A 20,001-nucleotide genomic window follows, 5' to 3' on the forward strand; every position below is an offset into this window, starting at 1 on the left:
GTCCCAGTCTTGAAAAGAGCAAAGAAAACTGCACAGAACAAATGTAGCATTTGGAACATTTCACATCACTGTCATCCAACTTTTTATAGCCGATGCAACGGCTTTTTTATGTATGCTGTGATTCAAACAAATCTTCACGTATAGAAACGATAAAAGTGAAGTAAACTATCGGGATTGTTGGGAAGTGAAAACAAAATGCAGCGGCTCATAAGAGTATTCATAACCATAATCATGAAGTGAAAGGGAAATGGTTACGTCTCTTTACGAATTCAAAATGGAAAAGTGTGTTCAGACTCCTTTACTGTGCTTCTCCTAATTAAAATCCAGAGATGCAGGAGACTGGAGCAGAGGTTGTACCTTACAGCAGGACCGTGAGTTGAAACATAGCCAGAGAAACAATAAACTGGTTTAGATCAAAACATATTTGTGTTGGTACGGACATTTCAAAGTCCCGACCATCCAATTGAAAATCTGTGGCTTGACTTGAAAATGTCTGTTCACAGACACTTTCATTCCAATCTGAGCTGGCAAAGACATATACCATAAGACCTGCAGCTGGGATTGTAGTTAAAGGTGGCTCTACAAAGTGTTCCCCCCCCCCCCCAAGGAACAAAAAAAAAAAAAAAGTGTCATGCTCAAAATCAAAAGTTGGAGTTTGGGATTATTTAACTCATTGTTTCCAGGAAGTCAAGGCGTTTTACCACACGTTATAGTCACACACAGTTTCGACATTGTTCAGGAAGTGTAAGAGTAATGCTGGCCATCAGAAAGTGCTCCTCGCCTTGCCATTAAACCAACAACCGGCTTAGCTCTGCTGGCTGGGATTAACATTTGTTCCTCCGCCTAAATACAAGCCGTTTCATCCTGCCGTCACTGGGAGTCTCTTGTCTCGCACTCTTGCTCTTGATTGGCCAGATGAACCTTATCAGGAAGTGATTCCCGCACCAGGCAGCCCGAGGTCAGGGCCAGGGGGTTAACTCTGTTGACTCTCTTCAGAAGCCAGATCTGCCCTCCTCGTCGCCGCGACGCGTCACAACCCACTCTCAAGCTGTTCGCAAGGCGACGGAGCTTTCCTGGGCCAAGGGTCGACACATGGATTAGAATTATTACGCCGATCAAATGTAATGAAACATCAGCAGTTCCAACGTGACCTCCCCCCCCCCCGCGCAGAAATGGGCACCCTCGCACATCTCTCTCACTCCTGCCTCCTCAGACCTTCACCCTTCTCCTCTCCCCCTCCCCCCGCTCTCTCCCTCATGCCTCAGCTCCTCCTCGAGCGCACAGGCATGAGTCTCACTAGGCGGTCATGTTTTCTCTGCAAGGCACGCCAGCAGGCTAGACTGTGCCGTCGTCATCTCTCTCTTTCTCTCGCTTCTGTCAAAATATCATCGTTTGGTTAACTTTCCCTCGTTGTTCCAGGCCTCCATTTACCCCCACCCCCCAAAAGCCCCCCAACTCCAACCCCCTCTTTGTGTTTCTACCCTTTCTTCTGCCTCCGCCTCCTCCTCACCTCAGCGTGCCGCAAACAATGGCTTCTCTTGTCGGGGCAAAGTGACACAGAGGAGAAAATAATAGTCACAAAGAAAAGCGAGTGACGGAGACAGAAATAATCTAATTAAAAGTAATTATAGAGCAATTAACCACAACACTGGTTTCTGAGCGGGGTCCGTGAGGAATGAGGGGCTCACCCTCTGTCACTGGGTCTTTGATTGTTAGCAAAGCTGGATCTGAATGGATATTTGGGTGGATGTCATGACTGATGAACTATCTCTGCAGTAGAATAGAAAGTTAACTGGTAACCTAATTTCACTGTGTAGTCCCCCCCCCCCCCCCCCCCCCCCCCCCAGGGAAGTGTCTTCTATCCCTGTGTGAACTTTATTCTACTACTGAACATCATTGTATCTGTGTCTAATCCCAAGAACCGGAAAACAAGGTTACTCTGATAAAATGTTTTTCATTGTTTCATGAACATGTGAAAAGCATTAAGCTCCATCATTGATTGGAGAAACCAAATGAAATGCATGATGGATGGCATGTTAAACCTTTATCCTGCTCAACAATTGATGCCAGTGAAACAGTTCTGCGACCACTTTCCTCTGGTGGATCTTCAGTTCCTAATGTCGAGAACACAGAAGCAAGAGCCTATTGACATTGTGAGGATGGCACAGACCTCCAGCATGGTCTGTGAGCAAGAGATTCGCTTCTGCGGCCGCCTGATACATTTCTCCTCCGGTAATCAGGCCTGCTGTATCATGAATGCCAAAGACCCCAAAGGGGATGAGTCCCTGGCAGGGCCAACAGTGTGCATCATGGCTGTTTCAACTCAGAAACCATTTGGAGAGACGGTCACAGGGGGGTATGCTTGTCCAGCTGTCTGCTCTCCGGGTCCCAGTTGGGTGAATTTGATGGGATAACACTGTGAAAAGCCACACGTGGGTTACACCTGACATGACCTGCCGTTCCTGCGCTAGAGACATCATTTACAGCCATAAAACAATGATTTCTCAGCGTTGTCCATAACCTGCTTGACCCTGATCGCAAATCTCGATGTCAGTCAGAGCTGCTGTCAATCATCCAACTGTTTGGGTTTTTGTTGTTTTTGGATTCTGATAACAAATTAAAACCCAATGAGCGATGCAACCCTTTTTAAATAAGACTCTATTTTCTTTATTTTGTTATTTTAGTATCTGATTCACTCAAACAAAGAGTGCGGGTTTTATGACTTATACTGCAACCAGCCACCAGGGGGCTTTAAAGATGTTTCCACCAAGCTTGTTGATGCTGTTGGAACTAGGTTGTAAGATAGTATTATGAAATTGAGAAAAGCATTAAAAAAATGTTCTAGTCCATTTGGTTGAGGTTTCTTTTTTTTTAAACTGTAATGTGCAAGTTTTGGACCCTCATGCTGCACCCACTCCTTTCAAAAGCCCAGCCACTCACACCGCTCTCATCCCTCCTGTTGTCTCTTGCAGAACAATGAGCCTTTAAACCCCGGTTTCCATGGATACCCACCTCACAGTCAGGTAAGAGATTAGTGACTACTTGCGAATCTCTGTAACAATAAATTTGAAAAAAAAAAAAAAAGAAAAAAAGAAAATAATGTGACACAGAATCCTTGACTCCCGAGTTTTCAATCATTCAGCCGCTCAGAGCAGCAGTGAAAGCGGCGCTGAGCCTGTGAAGACCAGTAAATCAAACGCTGCTTGTTCTCTGGATAGAAGAGAATATATGGTATAAGAGAATTCAAATGCATCAAACCATTTTTACTCCTAGTGTGAAGCTTATATGTCCATCTACTTCACGATTACCTGCACGGTGGCGACGCTGTTCTCCTGCAGCATGCTGGAGCTCCTGCATGACATCTCTCTGGAGAATTTTGCAGCTTCTTTTTCAAAGCCCTGACCCTTAGAAAGCGGAGAACTTATCCTATCACCTTCTCCGCGCTAAGCCGTGCTGCACGCTCCACTTGCTGGGCTTTTTTTTTTTTTCCTTCTTCTTTTCAACAAAGTGTGTTTCCATCCTTTCACACTTTCTCTCTCTTTGAGCCTCTCTCAGTTTCCCTGTTTCGTTCTCGTACTAAGTGTCTCTCCATGCATATTGCTCTCGGTAATGAGTGCAGCGCAGCGGCGGGGTAGCTGACTATTTTCTTATCTACCTCCAAGCAGCAGAGCACATTGAGCGGCTCAAACCAGCTCAGCTCTCGTGCATGTGTGCGCGTGCGTGCGCGTGTGTGTTCCAACCCCGTTTGACTGTGTTTGAGCGAGCGCAGCTCGGCGTGTGCACCTTTTGTCTTTGTGTGCGTCCCCGCTGTGTGTTGGGGATGTGCAGCTCTCTGGCAGTGCCACAGGAGGGGAGTGTTGGTCTGTGAGCCCGTTCGCCCCCAGCCTTCCTCCTTCCTCCCCTCATCATCACAACACGGGAGATTCTCATCGACCCCCGTCCCCTCCTCCTGTCCCCTCCTCTGCTCCCGCTCAACCCTTCTCCTTTCTTGGCAATACGACTCGGAGAGTGTGAACGAAAGACGCACAGTGAGAATTCAGCTCGGAGGCTTTCAGCCTCGTTCAGATGTCATCGTCTCTCGTCACCACAATTATGACGTATTTCTGTGCTGTCGAATGTGGCAGGGATGTTCAGCAGAAGTGAAACAGAAATGGAAGCTGATTATTATACAAACGTCAGCCGTTCGGTTCGTGCGGGCTCATATTCTTTGTCATATTCATGCGCTTGTAAGTCAAACATCTGGGCAGCGAGCACTTGTGATCTGCAGGGCGTCTGAACTCTTGTCATCTGTGAAATTCAGAGCCAACACACTTCACAGCATTTGTATTGTAAATGATTTAAAAGTCGTCTGCACTAATGCATTCTGGCCTCAAGCACACATTAGGAGTCTCCAGCGCACTAGCTGCTGGTTATCATGCAAATGGAGTTAGCCGCCGAGTCTAGCTTTGCGATATGGGGCTGCTCATTGTCTTATATAATTTATACGTGTTTGAACTGACTGTAGATTTGCCTGTGTCAATATAGAAGTGTGTTAAATGGCGACAAGCTCTTTCAGGCTTCCTGCCGCTGTGAGGTGTGTGTCTGGGTGTGTTCACACTCCTTTCTGACCCGCAGGGCCTTGGTTTCCTGTTTAGATCACAAAAATAATCAAGGGTAGCAACGTACATGGCAATAAGCACTGAATGAACAGAATATAATCGACGGTGTCATAAAGGCTGAAAGTCCTGGTCTAAATTGGATTACATTCAGTCACAGTAGGCAGAAAATAAGGTGGCATCATTCATGATTGTGCGGGAAACACTTTTATTCAGAGCAGATCTAATTGAAATTGAAGGAGCCCCTTTGAGGAATGAATGCAGGATGTCACAGCCGATCACGACTTTCAGTGTCAATTTCTCAAATCTGAATTGAAACTGTACTGGACACTATTATAGTTGAAGTTTGGAGTTAATCCACCAATCACTTTGAAATTGAAGCATGTGGGATGATCTGTATGGAGCAGCTGCAATCCATGAGACCAATGATAAATCTGTGGAAAGTGTTCTTGATGGATGAGGCCTTATTGTGAGGCATACGATGAGAGTTTGGCCTTTGTTTCAGTCGGTTTGTGTCCATCCAGCCAAGGTTTAACAACACAATCACGCCGCATCTGTGTGTACATTATATGAATGTGTTTGTGCACGACCGTGTGTGTTTATCGCTGTGTTCACTCTGTGTACTTAATCCCGAGATCATCCCCTATTCATCCTCTCATCCTCCTCACTTACAGCCCCTAATCCCGTCACTCCCCCCCGCTCTTTTTTTCACCCAGGCTTTTATCCATTTATCTCCCGATCCCGTTATCTCTCGCTCGCATCCACTGTCCTCCTCTCTCATCCTTTCCAGCCCGGTCCCGTCGTTTGCCCCACCACTTCCAATCACTTATCTTTCCCTCCCTCCATCCCTTCATCCCTGTGGACCCCGTTCTCGCCAGACTCAGCAGATGTCTGAATGTTTGGCATCAGGGCTTCTTTTTTTTTTTTTTTTTCCTCCGCAGAGTTCAGTCCCTCCCATATGGAAATGCAGTGCAAGGAACTGCACCCTCATCTCTGCAAATTAGGCGCCTCCTAACAATACGGCATTGGGACTTAAGAGAACCGAGCCAGAAGGAAAAAGGCGCAATGCAGCGCGATGGAGACTCATGGTGCAGGTTGAGGTCTTGATTCTGGGACTGGGGCCGGCGCCTCCTCGGTTTTTTGTGAATGCTCCCTTCTCCGTGATGAAGGCAGCTCGCTGCAGCGCGATGGTGATCTTGGAGCCTACCCACGCAGCTAGCTACCTAGCCGTCTACCGGCTGGCCTACCTACCACTGCTTTTTGGAGCTGACAGGCTGCCACGCAATAAATAAATCATCAAAAAAAAGCTGCAATGCAGTGGGGGTCGCATTTGTGTTCTGTGCTCTCAGGCAGAGAGCGCGTGGCTAGAAGACAGCATCTTCTTCCTTTCCTGTTTCTTGTCTCCCTCCAGGGGTTTTGAGGAGACAGCAGCCGCTTTCTGACTCAATCCACACACAAGGTTATGTGGCTACATGGGAGGAAGGATGCTTTGATGGATAGGAGGGATCGAGGATGAAAGGGAGGGAAAGTTTTAAAAGAGGGGCGGGAACAAGTGGAAGCAGGGGGAGCAAGCAGGACGTGTAACGCGAGCATGTGAATGACAGACGCAGAGCAAAGAGGCGAGAGAGGCGGAGAGAAGAGACTCGGGCTGGCAGGAGGAGAGAGACAGAAAGGCCCAAGGGGGATCAGCGGCAGGGCCGGAGAGACGAGGAGAGGAGAGGCGGAGAGTGACAGGCAGACACGGCTTGCGTGCCGGAGAGGCAGAAGCAGGGACGTCGGCTCGGGGAAGGAGGGAGGAAGAGGGAGTGAACGAGGGAGAATTTGAATGTGTGAGACGGACGTGGACTGAAGTCATCGTCGGCTCATGGTCGTAGAGCACAGACACGGGAGAGGAAGAGCAGGAGGAGAGCGAGAGGCGCAGAAAGGAGGAGAGGGGAGAGGAGCCGGGGAAGTAGAGAGCTGGCCGGCAGTTGTTCCTCTAGATCAGACAATGATGGGGCTTTACTACCCAGCTGTGTTATCGGTAAGTTCACTCCTTCAGCTTTTTCTTTCTTTTTTTAAATAAACTATGGCATGCACATGTTTAGCAGTGCGAGGCAAATTTTGGGAAGCAATAGAGGCTATTAGATGCTTTAATTGCTTGAGTTTGGCGTAGCAAAGCGCTAATTGGGGTGCTGTTTATGGTGTGTGGCCTGTTCTGGTGTGCAGTGCCTTGGCCCAGGTGAGGCCTTTGTCAGATAGTTGGCAGGGCATCGGGCTAACAGCAGGGCTTGTCCCTGCAGCTCTGCTGCTTTCACTTTTTTTTTTAACTCTCTGCAGCCAATTACCTGAGATTAGCCTGGAAGAAATGCTACAAATATTTTGCTTCTGCTATTTTTGAATATGCATTTATCGTGACTCTGTGTAACTGGAGTGCAGACGGTCAACTGCAAGAAAGAAGTATGCTTGCACAGGGTTTGCAGAGAAACGGCACTTACTTAGCATGCTATTATAATGTTTATACAGTAGATGTTGTGTACAGGCTGCTCCTCACATATGGTGGGCGTGTCTGTGCTACTTTAGCTGAGAGACAGCCTGAGGATGAGAGCTGCTCTCTAGCTCTGTTGTAGCACGTCCTGCTCGCCGGTCTCGGGTTCCTTTGGGCCTAAAGGCGGGCGTCAGGATTGTTGGGGGGAGGGACGTGTGCCGCGCAGGCACCAAGCAGGAACTGCTGTTCAGACGGCCTGTGTTGACATGCATGTACAGCGGCTCGCTGCGAGCGCACACTGCTCACAGCGTCTCATAATGTTTCACGCACACACGCATGTGTTGTTTTGTGTCATGCGCGCAGAATACGGCGGCAGAGATTTTGTTGTGCTGTCCGGGCGGCGCAAACTTCATCCGTCTGCCGGATTGAAGGAGACAGGTGCCAAGGCACAGCTGTTTCTATACACACAGAAAGGCACACACACACACACACACACACACACACACACACACACACACACACGCTCACCAGTTGTTGGCGTACTTTACTACCCGCTCCCCTGTGGCACAGCTCCCACACAGACCTGCTTCTGACCCATTCATAGGTGCACACCACCGTTCAGTCTTCCAAATCCTGAGAAAAAAGTCAACTTTTATGATAATGTGAAACAAAATGCTCATACACTAGAACGTTCTGGTGTTTTATGATACTTCAGTAATTTATTATATAGTTTAAGGGCTTTATACCCATATAGAGTACATTTAAAAATGTTAAAATATATCACACCATTTGTATTTAATTTTTACTTTAAATAGACAATGCCGTTGAAGTGTCAAACATCTTACAATTAACAGTAAATCAGTTGTTTTATGAGTGTCTGCTCACCGCGGTGTCCAAGCCATATATTTTATTACCCTACATCCGCACCATAAATGCAGTTCAGTTGTGAGTGACTGCACGAATGATGATAGGGTGATTCTGCATATAATAGTCCCAAATCCAGTCAAGCTCCTCTTCCCTGCAAAGCCCTTAAATATCATAATCGAACGTCTGCGTTCCCCACACGAGCCCTCTTTTTTTTCCTCCACCATCTCTGTCCCTAATGTGCTTCTCCTGTTTTTCCTCCATTTCTGTCTCCTTCCCCTCCTCCACCGCACTCCTTCCCCGCCGTAAGCTAAACACATTATTCGTCTTCAAAGAGAATGACGCCAAATGGAGGATAGCGGTAGTAACTGGAGGGGTGTGAGGGCGAGCTCCATGTGGGAATGCACTCTGAAGGTGACACACCAGCAGTCACACCGTGCCCTGTTAAAATTTATGGCGGCGCCCTCTATTTTGGGTGACACTTCTTCATTGCACACTGCGGTTGGGAGTTTCTTTGCGTACAGTAACTGCAACAAGCATTAAAAATACTGCCGTCACCATTTTGCAGTCCGCCGTGCTAACACTACAGATGGCTAAATATTCCAAACGTGCCAAAGCTAAATGCACGCTAGACAGGGCTTGGTGCAGGCCAGTGCATTCTCCCATTATTTTTATGAAAGCCAGAAGAAATTCATTGTAATCCTTTGAGATTATGCGTGATTGAAATGACTAGAAACTTCACGTTTTATGGAAATTTTTTGCCTTTCTCACAACTTTCCCCGACAAAATAAAGAACCATGTACTTAAAATTCATGATTTTCAGGAAGAAATGGAATTGAATACTCTACTCATAGCAGCTTTTTTTTTCTTTTTTTTTTGTCTGTGTCAACACTTTAAAGATTTGTGGAAAGCGTCAGTCACAGTTTAAAGCTTCATGTCTGCTCTTTTTTTGTTTTACTGTGATTTGAATAGGCTGGAAGCTTCCAAAAATGCAGTGAATCTGCATCCCGAAAGCCTCACAGCTGCTCCGCTTAACTTGATACTCATGTTAGGCTATGTTCCACTAAAGCACAGTAGTAAATCCTAGGGAGAGTGTGGTTTTCGAGATCTGACATAGAGTTTAATTTCTACTTTACCGTGTTCTCTGATTTGTAACTAAATAATGGCATCCTACTCAATTTAGAGTGTGAAAAAGTATAAAACTGATGTCTGATTATGTTAACGTGATGAGTGTCAGTGTTGTTCCTGCATTTGGCACGTTTTCAGACTTTTTCTGCAAAGAAGAAAAGCCGAGAAGCTCCATGTCTGTGGACTTATGTGGTGTTATTGGAGACTTTGTGAGATTTGAAAGCATATTTCGTGCCGAGTGCTCGTGCGGCAGTCCCTTCCCAGCTGCAGCCGGAGCCCGAGATCTTCACCCCGTCATATCCAGACCTCAGATGGTCGCACAGACATGAAAACACTGCTGGCTGGGGCAGGCGTAGCTCTACGCATGTTTAAGGTGTTGTTTCTTTGCTCAATTGTAAACCTGACAGTGGGTTGCATTCCTTTTTTATTTATTTTTTTTAATAATTCTGACTGCAGCAATTCATGTTATTAACCTGCAAAGCACTTACTTGTGCAGCACACATCCTAATGGTTGCAATCTGTGACAGTTATTTTCAGTTCACCCTTCATCTTGGGTGAATTTCACGCACATTTTGCTTCCAGGAAACACACTCTTAACGTATAAATACTAGCCCTAATTTGAGTTTCATTTTCAAGATGAAAGACACAAAAGGTGTAGCAAAATACTAATGATTGTCATTTTAGCCATAATGCTGCAGCCTCAGCTTGTAATGCGCCTGCTGGTTGTATTGACAAGAAGCAGAAAAATATCCCCTGACAATGATCCAATTGCTGAGTTTCATTTGATGGTGTGGCGTCTTATCTGATGACGAGGAGCGAAGCTGTGAAAGCCGACTGATGAGTGTGTGGATTCATCTTTGTTAAGTCTGTTCCTTCCCAACCTGCTGGGTAGCTAGGCAGCTATCTGCAGATATCGGGCTGACATCAACCAACACAAACAGCAGGAGCAGATAAATTAGGCAGCAGACCTTTCTGCTCTGTGTGTCTGCGGCTGTATAAAACCTGTGCATATGCCTAATGATAGCCGCCTTGCAACTCCTCAAACTGTTTCGCTCATGTATGTTTTAAAAAAGAAGAAGAAGAAGAAATCAGTTTTATTCTGGCTGCGTTTTGCAGAATAAGGAAAGACCCGAACCTCGCCGCAGTGGGGGCGGATAGGAGGGGGATGTAACTCCATGCTGAGGCCTGCTGATGTGCCTCTAACAAAATGTTTTGGTTTGATTATGCAGTCAGCACTTGGTGCAAACTGCACAGCAACAAGCCTTCCAGGAGTCTGCAAAAGATCCATACCCGTGTCCGTTTCCCTCAGGGAGGCATGTGGCTCTTTCTGTGTGAGCGGAGCTGCACAGTTTACACAATTTTACACACACGAATAAAAAAAAAAAAAAAAAAGAGTGAAGATGTGATTGTTTAGTGCGCACAGAAAACACTGTTTAACCAGGTGACTGCATGCTGGGCTTCTGATATTTAGAGATATCCCTCAAGATTGTGGGTATTTCTTTGTGTGTGACGGATAACACCGCCTCCCCATTCCGTGATACATGTTAGCAACACTAAGCCGAAGAGCCGAGTCCTCAGTGCTGCTGGTCTAATGCGATGTGTGAGACTACTCCACCTCGGGCTTCGCCGGTCTCCCACCGCCCATTAAAAGCACGGTGATATCGTCCGACACTAATGCCGCTCTAACTGCCGCTGCCCGAGGCGGCGTGCAGTGGGCCGAGGTGTGAAAGTACTCCACGTGTTCCCTCGCAGCCGAGCCAGCGTGCAGGAAGGAACAACACAGGCGATGCCATGCACAGACGCGGTGCAGTAGAGCTCTAAATATATGCAGTACTGGATCTCCTCGGCTTCCTCCTGCTTGATATACAGTTGTGCAACACACACACACACACACACACACACACACACACACACACACTGTGCATAAGCCTAAACTGCAGCAGTAAGTCAGCCCTGCTGGGTTTTTACATCTAAACTTCTTCTCCTAACAGCATGACGGCTGGTGTGCAGATAGTCCGACTCGCAGCGTTGACTCTGAATTTGCAGTGTCAGATCTTAAAGTATTGAAAGCAGCAGTGCACAGATTGAATTATTAAAGAATAAACTCAAAGCATCACTGTTCAGGTAGCGTAGCTGGTTACATTTAAGAGTGTACTGCATTGTTGTTTAACCTGCGTTTGGATTAAAAAGCATCAAAGATATTTTGTAAGGGAATAATTACGTAAGAATAATTTTAACTACTGAAATCTGACTTTTATTCGTGAAGAATTTAGACTGAAGTTATCCTGTGTCATCACATGGTAGAAGCATTGAAAATATTAAGCCGAGGAGCTATTAAAATCCTCTAACCTTGTACAGCAGCCTCATTGAAATAAATCAATGCAGAACTGAATAAAACTAAGAACAAAAAGAGAAACATTGGACTTCATTTTAGCCTGGTCTGTATGTATTGGCTATTTATGACTCTTTTGGATTTAACTGTACATATATTCAGTGAATAAATTATGATAAACTAATTGCACATTTGCTGATAACTTATAATCTGTATCATTCATTTGATGGGTTGAAGTCTCACTGATGATAATCACTAGTATTCATTTAGCTGTAGATTGTTTTCAGGATTGTTTTAGCAAAATATGTGATTATTGAACAAAGAACAACTTTAGATTACCAATAATTCTCTTCTACAAACCCACTGATAGTTAAGACAACAGCAGCAACCAGTCATCTTATTTGGACATAGAGCCAAGCAGTATTTGGCCATTTGATTTCAAAACTGATTCTTTGCTATGGCAATAATACTCTGTTGATTTTTTTTTTTTTTTTGGCATGTTTACTTTTAGCTGTTTTTCTATCAATGCTGTATATCACAGCTTCCTTCTGGAATCGTATTTGCCTTGTATATTGAAGTAGAAACAATGTGATTATTCATCTGTCACTATGCACAAGTAATGTTGCTTCTGAATGCAGAAGCAACGCTACTTTTAATTGTAAGTCTTCTACCTTTTTCTTGATCTTTTTTTCTAATTTGTGCGTAAATCCTCTGACTTCTGCTGCTGGTGCTTTCTAAATGTATATGATTTTAATTCCTCATCGCCGAAGGTGAGTCAGAGCATTCGAGAGAAGACTGTCCGTGTGATTATTATAATGATAGAGATGGTGACGATGATCAGATCTGTCAAAAACCAACAAGCTGCACGTCACGGCTCGGAGCCGGGCCGCAGAGCTGCTGTCACTGACAGACAGCCGCCTGCAGTTCAGCCAGGACGGCACACGAGCTGCTGACAGACACCGCGGTGGAAAAAGTGCAGCATATGCAGGAGGGTCTTTTGCTCGGGGTTTGCGAAATAGGCGTCCACGTGCACGCCAAGGCCTCGTTTACAAGACGTTTTTAAGTGTTTTGGGGGTCTGTTTACATTTCAGTCTTGGTCTAAGCCACTTTTCTGAAAATGCATGTTTCTGAAAACATTTCTCCAGACGTCTGCAAATGTCTCCAGATTCATCTCAATCCATAATCTCCTGGGACTTGGTAGATTTGAGAGTTGATTCCCCCATATTAATAATCCAACTTCGCTGTCTGTCCATATGAATATCTGTAACTACAGATGCACTATAAACATTGTCGTGTATTGTCCTCTGTGTTCATTATTGTGTTGTTTCATTACAGAAACAAACGGCACCCACCAGTGGCCCGTCATGAAAGCCACATCGCTTTCAGCATTTTAGTTGTTTCCGTGTTAGTGGAGGTTTTCAAAATGTCGTCGTGTGAACGCGAAAACTTTCGAAAACAAAACAATGTGTGTTCTCTTGAAACGTAATGGAAATGGAACCTTTAAGATCTGTAGCTCGTGGTTCGCTCTCAGCTTATGAGGCAGGCGTCCATGTGCACTCTGGATGTGAGCCAGTGAGCTGGAGGTGAACCTCCATGTAATCTGATTGGCTCACAGTCAGGAAGAGGAGAGCGTTTCTTCACAGAGGCGGCCCTATAAGGAGATGGTCATAGCCTCAGTTTTGATGAATGCAATGAAGAAACTGAGTGACTTAGAGGGGCGACTATCCATGGTTTTAAAGGGAAAAGCACCTCCACGTCTGGCTTTACGTAACAAAGAGATGAGTGGTTGTGAGCTTCTTGAAAACGTTCTTACTTTAATCACATGCAAAGGAAATGAAGGAATCTGTAAGGAGAGTATTTCTGTTTTCAACACCAAATTGTGCAGACAGTGGATGCTCCAGCAGGCAAATCGTCATGAATTTACATGACTGATGAGTTGAGTTGTCATCACTGTGCGTTTCTGCATTCGACGTGTGCGTGCGTGTTTCACTCCGGTGGTCGCAGGCTGAAAGTCGGCAGTCAGACAGGCGCACGCCTGAAAGGTTTGCAGCGAGAAAGACCGCCTCTGCCTCGCCTCATCGTGTGTGTGGAAAACATATGGTGTCTCAGGTAACTCAGCTGCTGTGTGTTTGTGTGTGTGTGCCATGCATGAGGTGAGAGCGAAGCAGCATGGATGGATAGGTCTTCCTCCAGATGGTCTTAATTTTTTTTTTTTTTTTTTTTTTTCCATGATTCGGTTTTAGTTGACTCTTTCTGTCACTTTGATGCAACATCTTCGCCGGTTTAAATCGTATCTCGCGGTCAGAATTCAACTGTGGAAATTTCAGACCAGGCGGCCTTCGCAGAGTATCTCATTATTTCCTATAATCCTCTTCTCCCCTCCTGCTAAGTCTCCCTTTTATTTTTCCATTATTCCTTTTTTTCCTTTCTCTCCCTTTCTTTCTCCCTCTCTTTTGACTGACTATATGATGCTGCCATCTAGGGCAGTGCAGCTCCTCCGCCGGCAGGTCAGGAATGCCTGTGTCGACTCGAATTAGCGCCGTTATCCTCTCTGATCTTATCCTCCCATCCCTCTCCCCGGTTATGAGACCATAAATTCACCCAATAATTCATTTTCAGCAAAAATCATCACACTTTTCTTTCTCATAGTAAATCTGGATTTACACATGATGGGTTGCCTCTCCAGATTTCTGGAGCGTCTATCCATCTTCTTTATCTTCTTCTTTTTTTTTTGTCACTAAATCAACGTGGGGTCTCAGTGGCAATATGGAGAGCAAGGTATCCTTAAAACAGTCTGTGAAATGACCCTCGGTACACTGATGGTCAACCATCGAGTGCATAAAGCACTGTTTACTGCTGCTAACAGTGAAGTTAATGAGTACTGTCTTGTTTTTAACCTCCTCTGTTTATTTCTTTTTTTTTTTTTTTCTCAGACTCTCGTCTTTGCCCAACAACACTGAGTGTGTATCTGCGTCGGCCTCAGGCTGCTATATTTCTATCTGACACACCCTTTAGTGGCTGAGCGCAGGCCACTGCTTGTTTATGAGCTCACATGCCTTAATAAGTACTTCGAGGCTTTGATATATAGTAGTCAAGATGGGTTGAAGCCAAATTAATTAATTTTTATTGCATGGTGTGTTTTTGTCAGCAGGTTTTTGAAAGGCCATTCCTCTGTAGTCTCTCCTGAAAGACTTCTGATTGTTCTGCAAGTCGTCAAAGACAGACAAAAGACAGTTCAGTTCTTGCTCACATACAGACGGTGCCCCCTATTTTAGGACGAGGCGATAAAAGTTCGGAGCAAAGGATACAGAATCAGCTTTTGCACATTCTTTCCAAACAGAGATTTAGTCGTACCGCAGCAAGGAGCTGCCGCACACAAGCTTCCCTCTTTTTTTTTTTTTTTTCCATCCCGTTTTTGGATTACACGGCCTTCCGCGATGCCTCTGCTATCTGCCGGGCTCAGACCCCGCGAGCTATCTGTGCTGCAGATGGGCCTTTTAGCTTCAGCCGACTGTTTACAGCCGCTGCGGTCATCGCTGCAGGAGAACTGCGAGCTGCCAGGCTATAGGATTAGAGCAGAGGGAGAGGGAGAGCGAGCCCATTTGCTTTGCGGCATCTTAGTTACTCGCTCTAATTAAAAAGGCTGTCTGGAGACGGAGTGTCTCTAGGCGTCACCCAGCCCAGATACAGCCCTGTGGCAGAGACCAGACCAGTGGTTAATGGTGTTTGATGCTGTGTGTCATCCTGCCCGCTCTGCTATGGAGGAAGCGGCGCTGACCCCCAAACCTGCCGCCCGCCCCCTTTCAACCTTTTTCAGTCTCCTCTTGTCCTCCCTCACCTTTTTCCCATTCACTGTTTTTGGTTTTAAAGTTATTTCCTTTGAAAAAAAACAAAACAAAAAAAAAACAAAGCGAAACTACGTCCAAAATGCCCTTGAGTGCATGAAATGATTGAATGCGGTGCAGTCGCTGCACTCACACGCAACACACACACACAAACACACCAGATAAGGCATGTGTTGGAGCTGCAGATGATCCTGCTGCTGATACAGATGTAACAGTGCAGAAGAAAAAGCACCTGAGGCAACAAAGCCCCAGCTGATGCGCATGTATTATGAAATATAGATGGCCTCTAAAAGCAATCCAAAAATACTGAAAACAAGTATTCACAGAATGCGGCAGCCGGCTATAAACATGCCACGGTTAGCATGTCAGACTTGGTGTTTATCTCCCTGCATGTCCATCCATCCCAGAAGCATCTTCGGGTCTCCAAACCGTGTATCAAATTTTGTGACTTTTAATAATAGATGTGTTTGCTGTAAATATTTCATGGTCGGCTGACTGAAAACACACGCCTGTCAGAGATATGGAGGTGGAGCAAGAGGAGGAGGAGGAGGAGGAGGAGGAAAGCAGGCAGGGAATGAGGGAGTGCCTGAGTGGTTAAAGGAGAAAAAGAGGGAGAGTGAAATTTGATAGGCAGGGTTTTAACCCGCTCATCGTCGCTCCATCAGGACTCACTGAGAACATCCAGCATGTTAAACTGCCTCCATCTTTCTCTACCCCCCCTCCCTGCTCCCACAGGGCTCTCAGGATTCGACAGGAGCACAGGAGGGTCTGGTGGCCCCGCCCTTCGCGGCCTTCCCCCCTCCACCGCCACCTCAGAACGGGCTCCCGGGAACAGAGTTTGGCCCCGGGGCCATGTTTGGTGCCGGGGGCCAGGGTACTGCAGAAGTGGGGGCTGGTGCTAATGGAGCTGCTGCTGCCACCGTGACCAACAACAATAATGTATGCTACATGTATTGATTCATTTTTTTTTCTTTTACCCTTTTCCATTGTGTTCCACAGAAATATTTCAAATTTTGGGTAATAGCTGCCATCCAATGAAGCATCAGCAATGTGATCTGATTAAATCTGTGTCATGTAAACACTTCTGTCTGATTAGATTAGTGAACCGCTGTTGAGAATCCGATCAGAGTCCATGTATGCAACACATCGGATTGCTTCCCTTGAATGTAGGCTCATGCTTGTGGCGTCACAGTGCAAAGCATAAACCGATGGAATCGGATGATGTTCTCGTTGCATGTAAATGACCTTTTTTCAATAGTCATGTAAACGGGACGATCTGATCTCAGAATTCAATCAGTCCGAAAAGTGTCTATGTAAACAAAGCCAATGATGAGTATTTCAGAATGTTCACATTTATAAGGTGAAGCGGCTCATTCAATATCAAGAATTATTGCAGAATTCATCACGATGCTACTTTCTATTCCAGTCAAATTCTACTTGAAATGAAATGAAACTGTGCAGAAAATAATTTCAGCATCAAGACATAAAACATAATGGATAATGTTCCAGAATGTGACGTCCTGAAAGCTTTCAGAAGCCATAATTCAGAGCCCAGAGACAAACTCCAGTAGTAACTACTAAAATAACTCTTGATATAAATATATTTGGTTTGGTCTGACACATATGATGAAACAAATTATTGAAATGCACTGAAATTAATGTTCTTTCCTAATCTGATGGAGTGAAACAAGCATTGGAACATGAACTAATCAACTCTGAAGCATATTTCTTCATGTTTAATTCATTTAAAAAAGCGTACTGACATTTTTACACTGACACCCAGCTCTCTGAAAGAGGAAGAAACTTTCTAATCAGTTTCTGATTAAAAATGGCGTTTTGCAGCTTATTTCCACGATGTTCGAATCTAATAATGCAGCAGAAATGAGTTCTAAAACTAGTAGATTATGTTGCATTTTACATTTTCTGTTCCCACGCCTCAAAGTCAACACGAGATTATTAGATTAGTGGGATTCTCACATTTTACTCGACAGGATAAGATATCCCAGCTGTGTCATTGGAGACTGCTTTTCTAATTTATTGAAGGACAATCTTTCCAATTTATGGCTTCATTTATTCAGAAAGGGTTGTTGAAATCAAATTATATGTTAGAAGTGACATTTTTAGGCTGAACAGTGCTTTTTTTTCCCTCCAATTCCACAATCATAGAGTGGTTCTTTGGTCAATATATATTCTTTTTTTGATTAACTTTCTATATTGGAAGGTACAAGCTTCAAATTTCACAGAAGGCTACAATTTTTTCCATTTTCTCTTTTTTCCCCCGCAGAGTCCCGCCGTAATGATTTTAAAATGAAATTAAAAGTGAATTTTTTTAAATTAACTCTTCACATCCTAAATTTATGTCTCTAAGCTAATAGAAAATCTATTTGTCATCATCATCTCTTACTTAAAGAAAAGTGTTTTATTTTCTACCGTCTATCTTTCCTTCGTCCCTCGCTTGTATCTTTTGAAGCTGAAGCTGTGAAATTAGATGACAAGGACTTAGATGTTAATAAGTTGCAAAATGAAATTGTATATTCTGTCTTCTTGTGCTTCTCCAACATATTGTAAGGCGAACTTTAACGATGTTTTGTCCAATCATTTGCCAGAAGGCTTCATTTTTGCGTTTCCACAATCATACACATTATCTGTCTTCACAGAACGTGAAGTTATTCTTAATTTTAGCCGGCCCCTCGGCATGCTCTCTCATAGTTTGTTCATTCTCAAGGTGATTTTTAGCACTGCTGACTGAAAACGGGGTAGTTTCATTTTCCTTCTTCTCCCACACACACAGGGAAAGACGGAGGAGACGTCTCAGGGCGAGGCGGGCGTACAGTGCGCCACCGGAGGAACGGGAGCAGGCAGCTCCTCGGGCGACTCCTCCGAGGCCAAAGGGACCCCCAAACGCCTCCACGTGTCCAACATCCCCTTCCGCTTCCGCGACCCGGACCTCCGGCAGATGTTTGGGGTGAGAACCTGCAGCAGTGCGGTGTGGTTGAGGGGTGGGATCCTTTTTTTTTTTTTTTTTTTTTTTTTTTTTTTTCCCTTCTCCCCCTTCTTGTCAACTACTGGATCAATAAATCAGTCTAGACGTGCAGGGTCGTCTTCAGACGGGCCCCCTCGCTGAGGATCAGACACGAGAAAAAAAAAGACAAAGGAGTGAAGGCGGCACAAAAGGGAAGACGCTGGTGGGTGTTCTGTCAGAGCTCGAGGGGATAAATAGTCTCGCGTGTTCGTCTGTTAACCTGAGTGACAAAGTGGGAGATAAAAAAATGGAGCAGAGCAGAGTTCAAGGCAAAGGAGGGGAGAAAAAAAAACACGGGAGCCTTCAGGAGCTTGTCTTTTGTGTAACAGTGACCCCTAGTGTAAAGCAGCTGGAACTCAGTGTGATGGACAAGCTTGTGACTTTGCAGTAAAACCATGTAAATGAGGGAGGTCATTACAAAGCAAAGGATTGTGGGACATCTTTATGACACGTGTGGCGTTCCTGCTGGACAATTACAGCCGCAGTCTCTCTTCTATTGGTTTTTTTTTTTTTTTTTTTTTAGAGTGTTTTATATATGAAGTATATTATCCAGGAGTTTTCACACTTTTCAAGTTCAACATCCAAAACAAATATTTGATGACTCCCACAAGTCTAAATATACCTTCATGATATGTCTGAACTGCTCAAATACAAACACAGAAAACACATTTAACCTTTTAATACCTCTCCAAATATGTAAACCTGCAGCTGAGGAAAGAGAACAAACTTTTTCCGGCTAGTTCAGATATGATCTAAGCGTGTATACAGAAGTAAAACGCAGCAAAACACAACTGCAGACGCTCATATGAGGAGAAACGGCACATAATTGAAAATAGTCATCAGAAGTGTTTGGGCCCTCACAATGAAAATGAATGAATGGAGGGGAGATTGCACAAACCGAGGCTTTCAGCAACCCCAGAGGAGAGTTCACATCTCCCCTCACTTCAATCTTTTAGTTCCCCTCAAGCATCGGAAGCACTTCGTCTCCTTCGTTTATGAAAACCAGGTCAAAATGATCTGCCTGCATTAGTCAAATCAATCTCAGATTCTCACAATCATAGCCTTGGACTCGCACTAACTCAAATAACAGAAATCACTAATTGGGCATCGAATACAGACAGGAGTGCTTTTAGCTACTACTTGTTTTCAGCTGACTTTGTAACACTGAACTGTTGATGAACTCATCTGCAACCTGGACATCAGCTGTTTTTCACAAGTTTTTAGCATTTGCTGTTATTGGTATCTAATTGACGTGACTGGAAGGCAGTCAAGAGTTAAGAAGGAAGTCAGATGAGCCAAAAGGCGGCCTCAATCCCTAATCTCCCTCATCCACTTCTCCTCTTTCTCGTTTTTTGCTTTGTTCTCTGTAACATGCATTTCAGTACGGACCAGACATAAGTGGGATACCAGGATGGTGGCGCATGTAGTTGTCTAAATCCATCGTCTCCAGTAGTATAATTCTTGTTTTTTCTTGTTTTGTTTTGTTTTACAGCAATTTGGAAAGATTCTGGACGTAGAGATCATTTTTAACGAGAGGGGTTCAAAGGTGAGTGCAGTTATTTCCTCATTCAGACGACAGCAGTCCCCTCGATGCATGCCCCTCCTGCGAGTGTGACTGTGCGATGTGTTACCAGCGCGCCACATGGGAGGCCATTGTTGTGAAAGCTCAGCTATCTGTTAAAACAATGTCACAATGCACCCTGAGGTTTGGGGATTCACAGATTCCCCCTTCCTCCTCCTCCTCCTCC

General features: G+C 44.9%; 1 protein-coding gene across 5 annotated transcripts in view; it reads left to right on the forward strand.

The window, feature by feature from the left end:
* Positions 1-20,001, forward strand: part of LOC115387146 (RNA binding protein fox-1 homolog 2-like) — a 50,394-nt gene that overhangs the window by 10,482 nt on the left and 19,911 nt on the right. For 3 of the 5 annotated variants that reach the window (XR_003931344.1, XM_030089744.1, XM_030089745.1), the window contains exons 2-5: positions 2,973-3,023; positions 15,967-16,170; positions 18,023-18,196; positions 19,746-19,799. Coding sequence is in view for 4 of the 5 variants with exons in the window: in XM_030089744.1 (XP_029945604.1) it covers positions 2,973-3,023; positions 15,967-16,170; positions 18,023-18,196; positions 19,746-19,799 (483 nt within the window). In the remaining variant the exon portion in view is untranslated. Of the gene's footprint in view, positions 1-2,972; positions 3,024-5,903; positions 6,619-15,966; positions 16,171-18,022; positions 18,197-19,745; positions 19,800-20,001 lie in introns of those variants that run through there. The other 2 variants (XM_030089746.1, XM_030089747.1) reach the window with 2 other exon arrangements.

This window comes from Salarias fasciatus, chromosome 4 (assembly GCF_902148845.1).
Source record: "Salarias fasciatus chromosome 4, fSalaFa1.1, whole genome shotgun sequence".
Classification (NCBI taxonomy): domain Eukaryota; kingdom Metazoa; phylum Chordata; class Actinopteri; order Blenniiformes; family Blenniidae; genus Salarias; species Salarias fasciatus.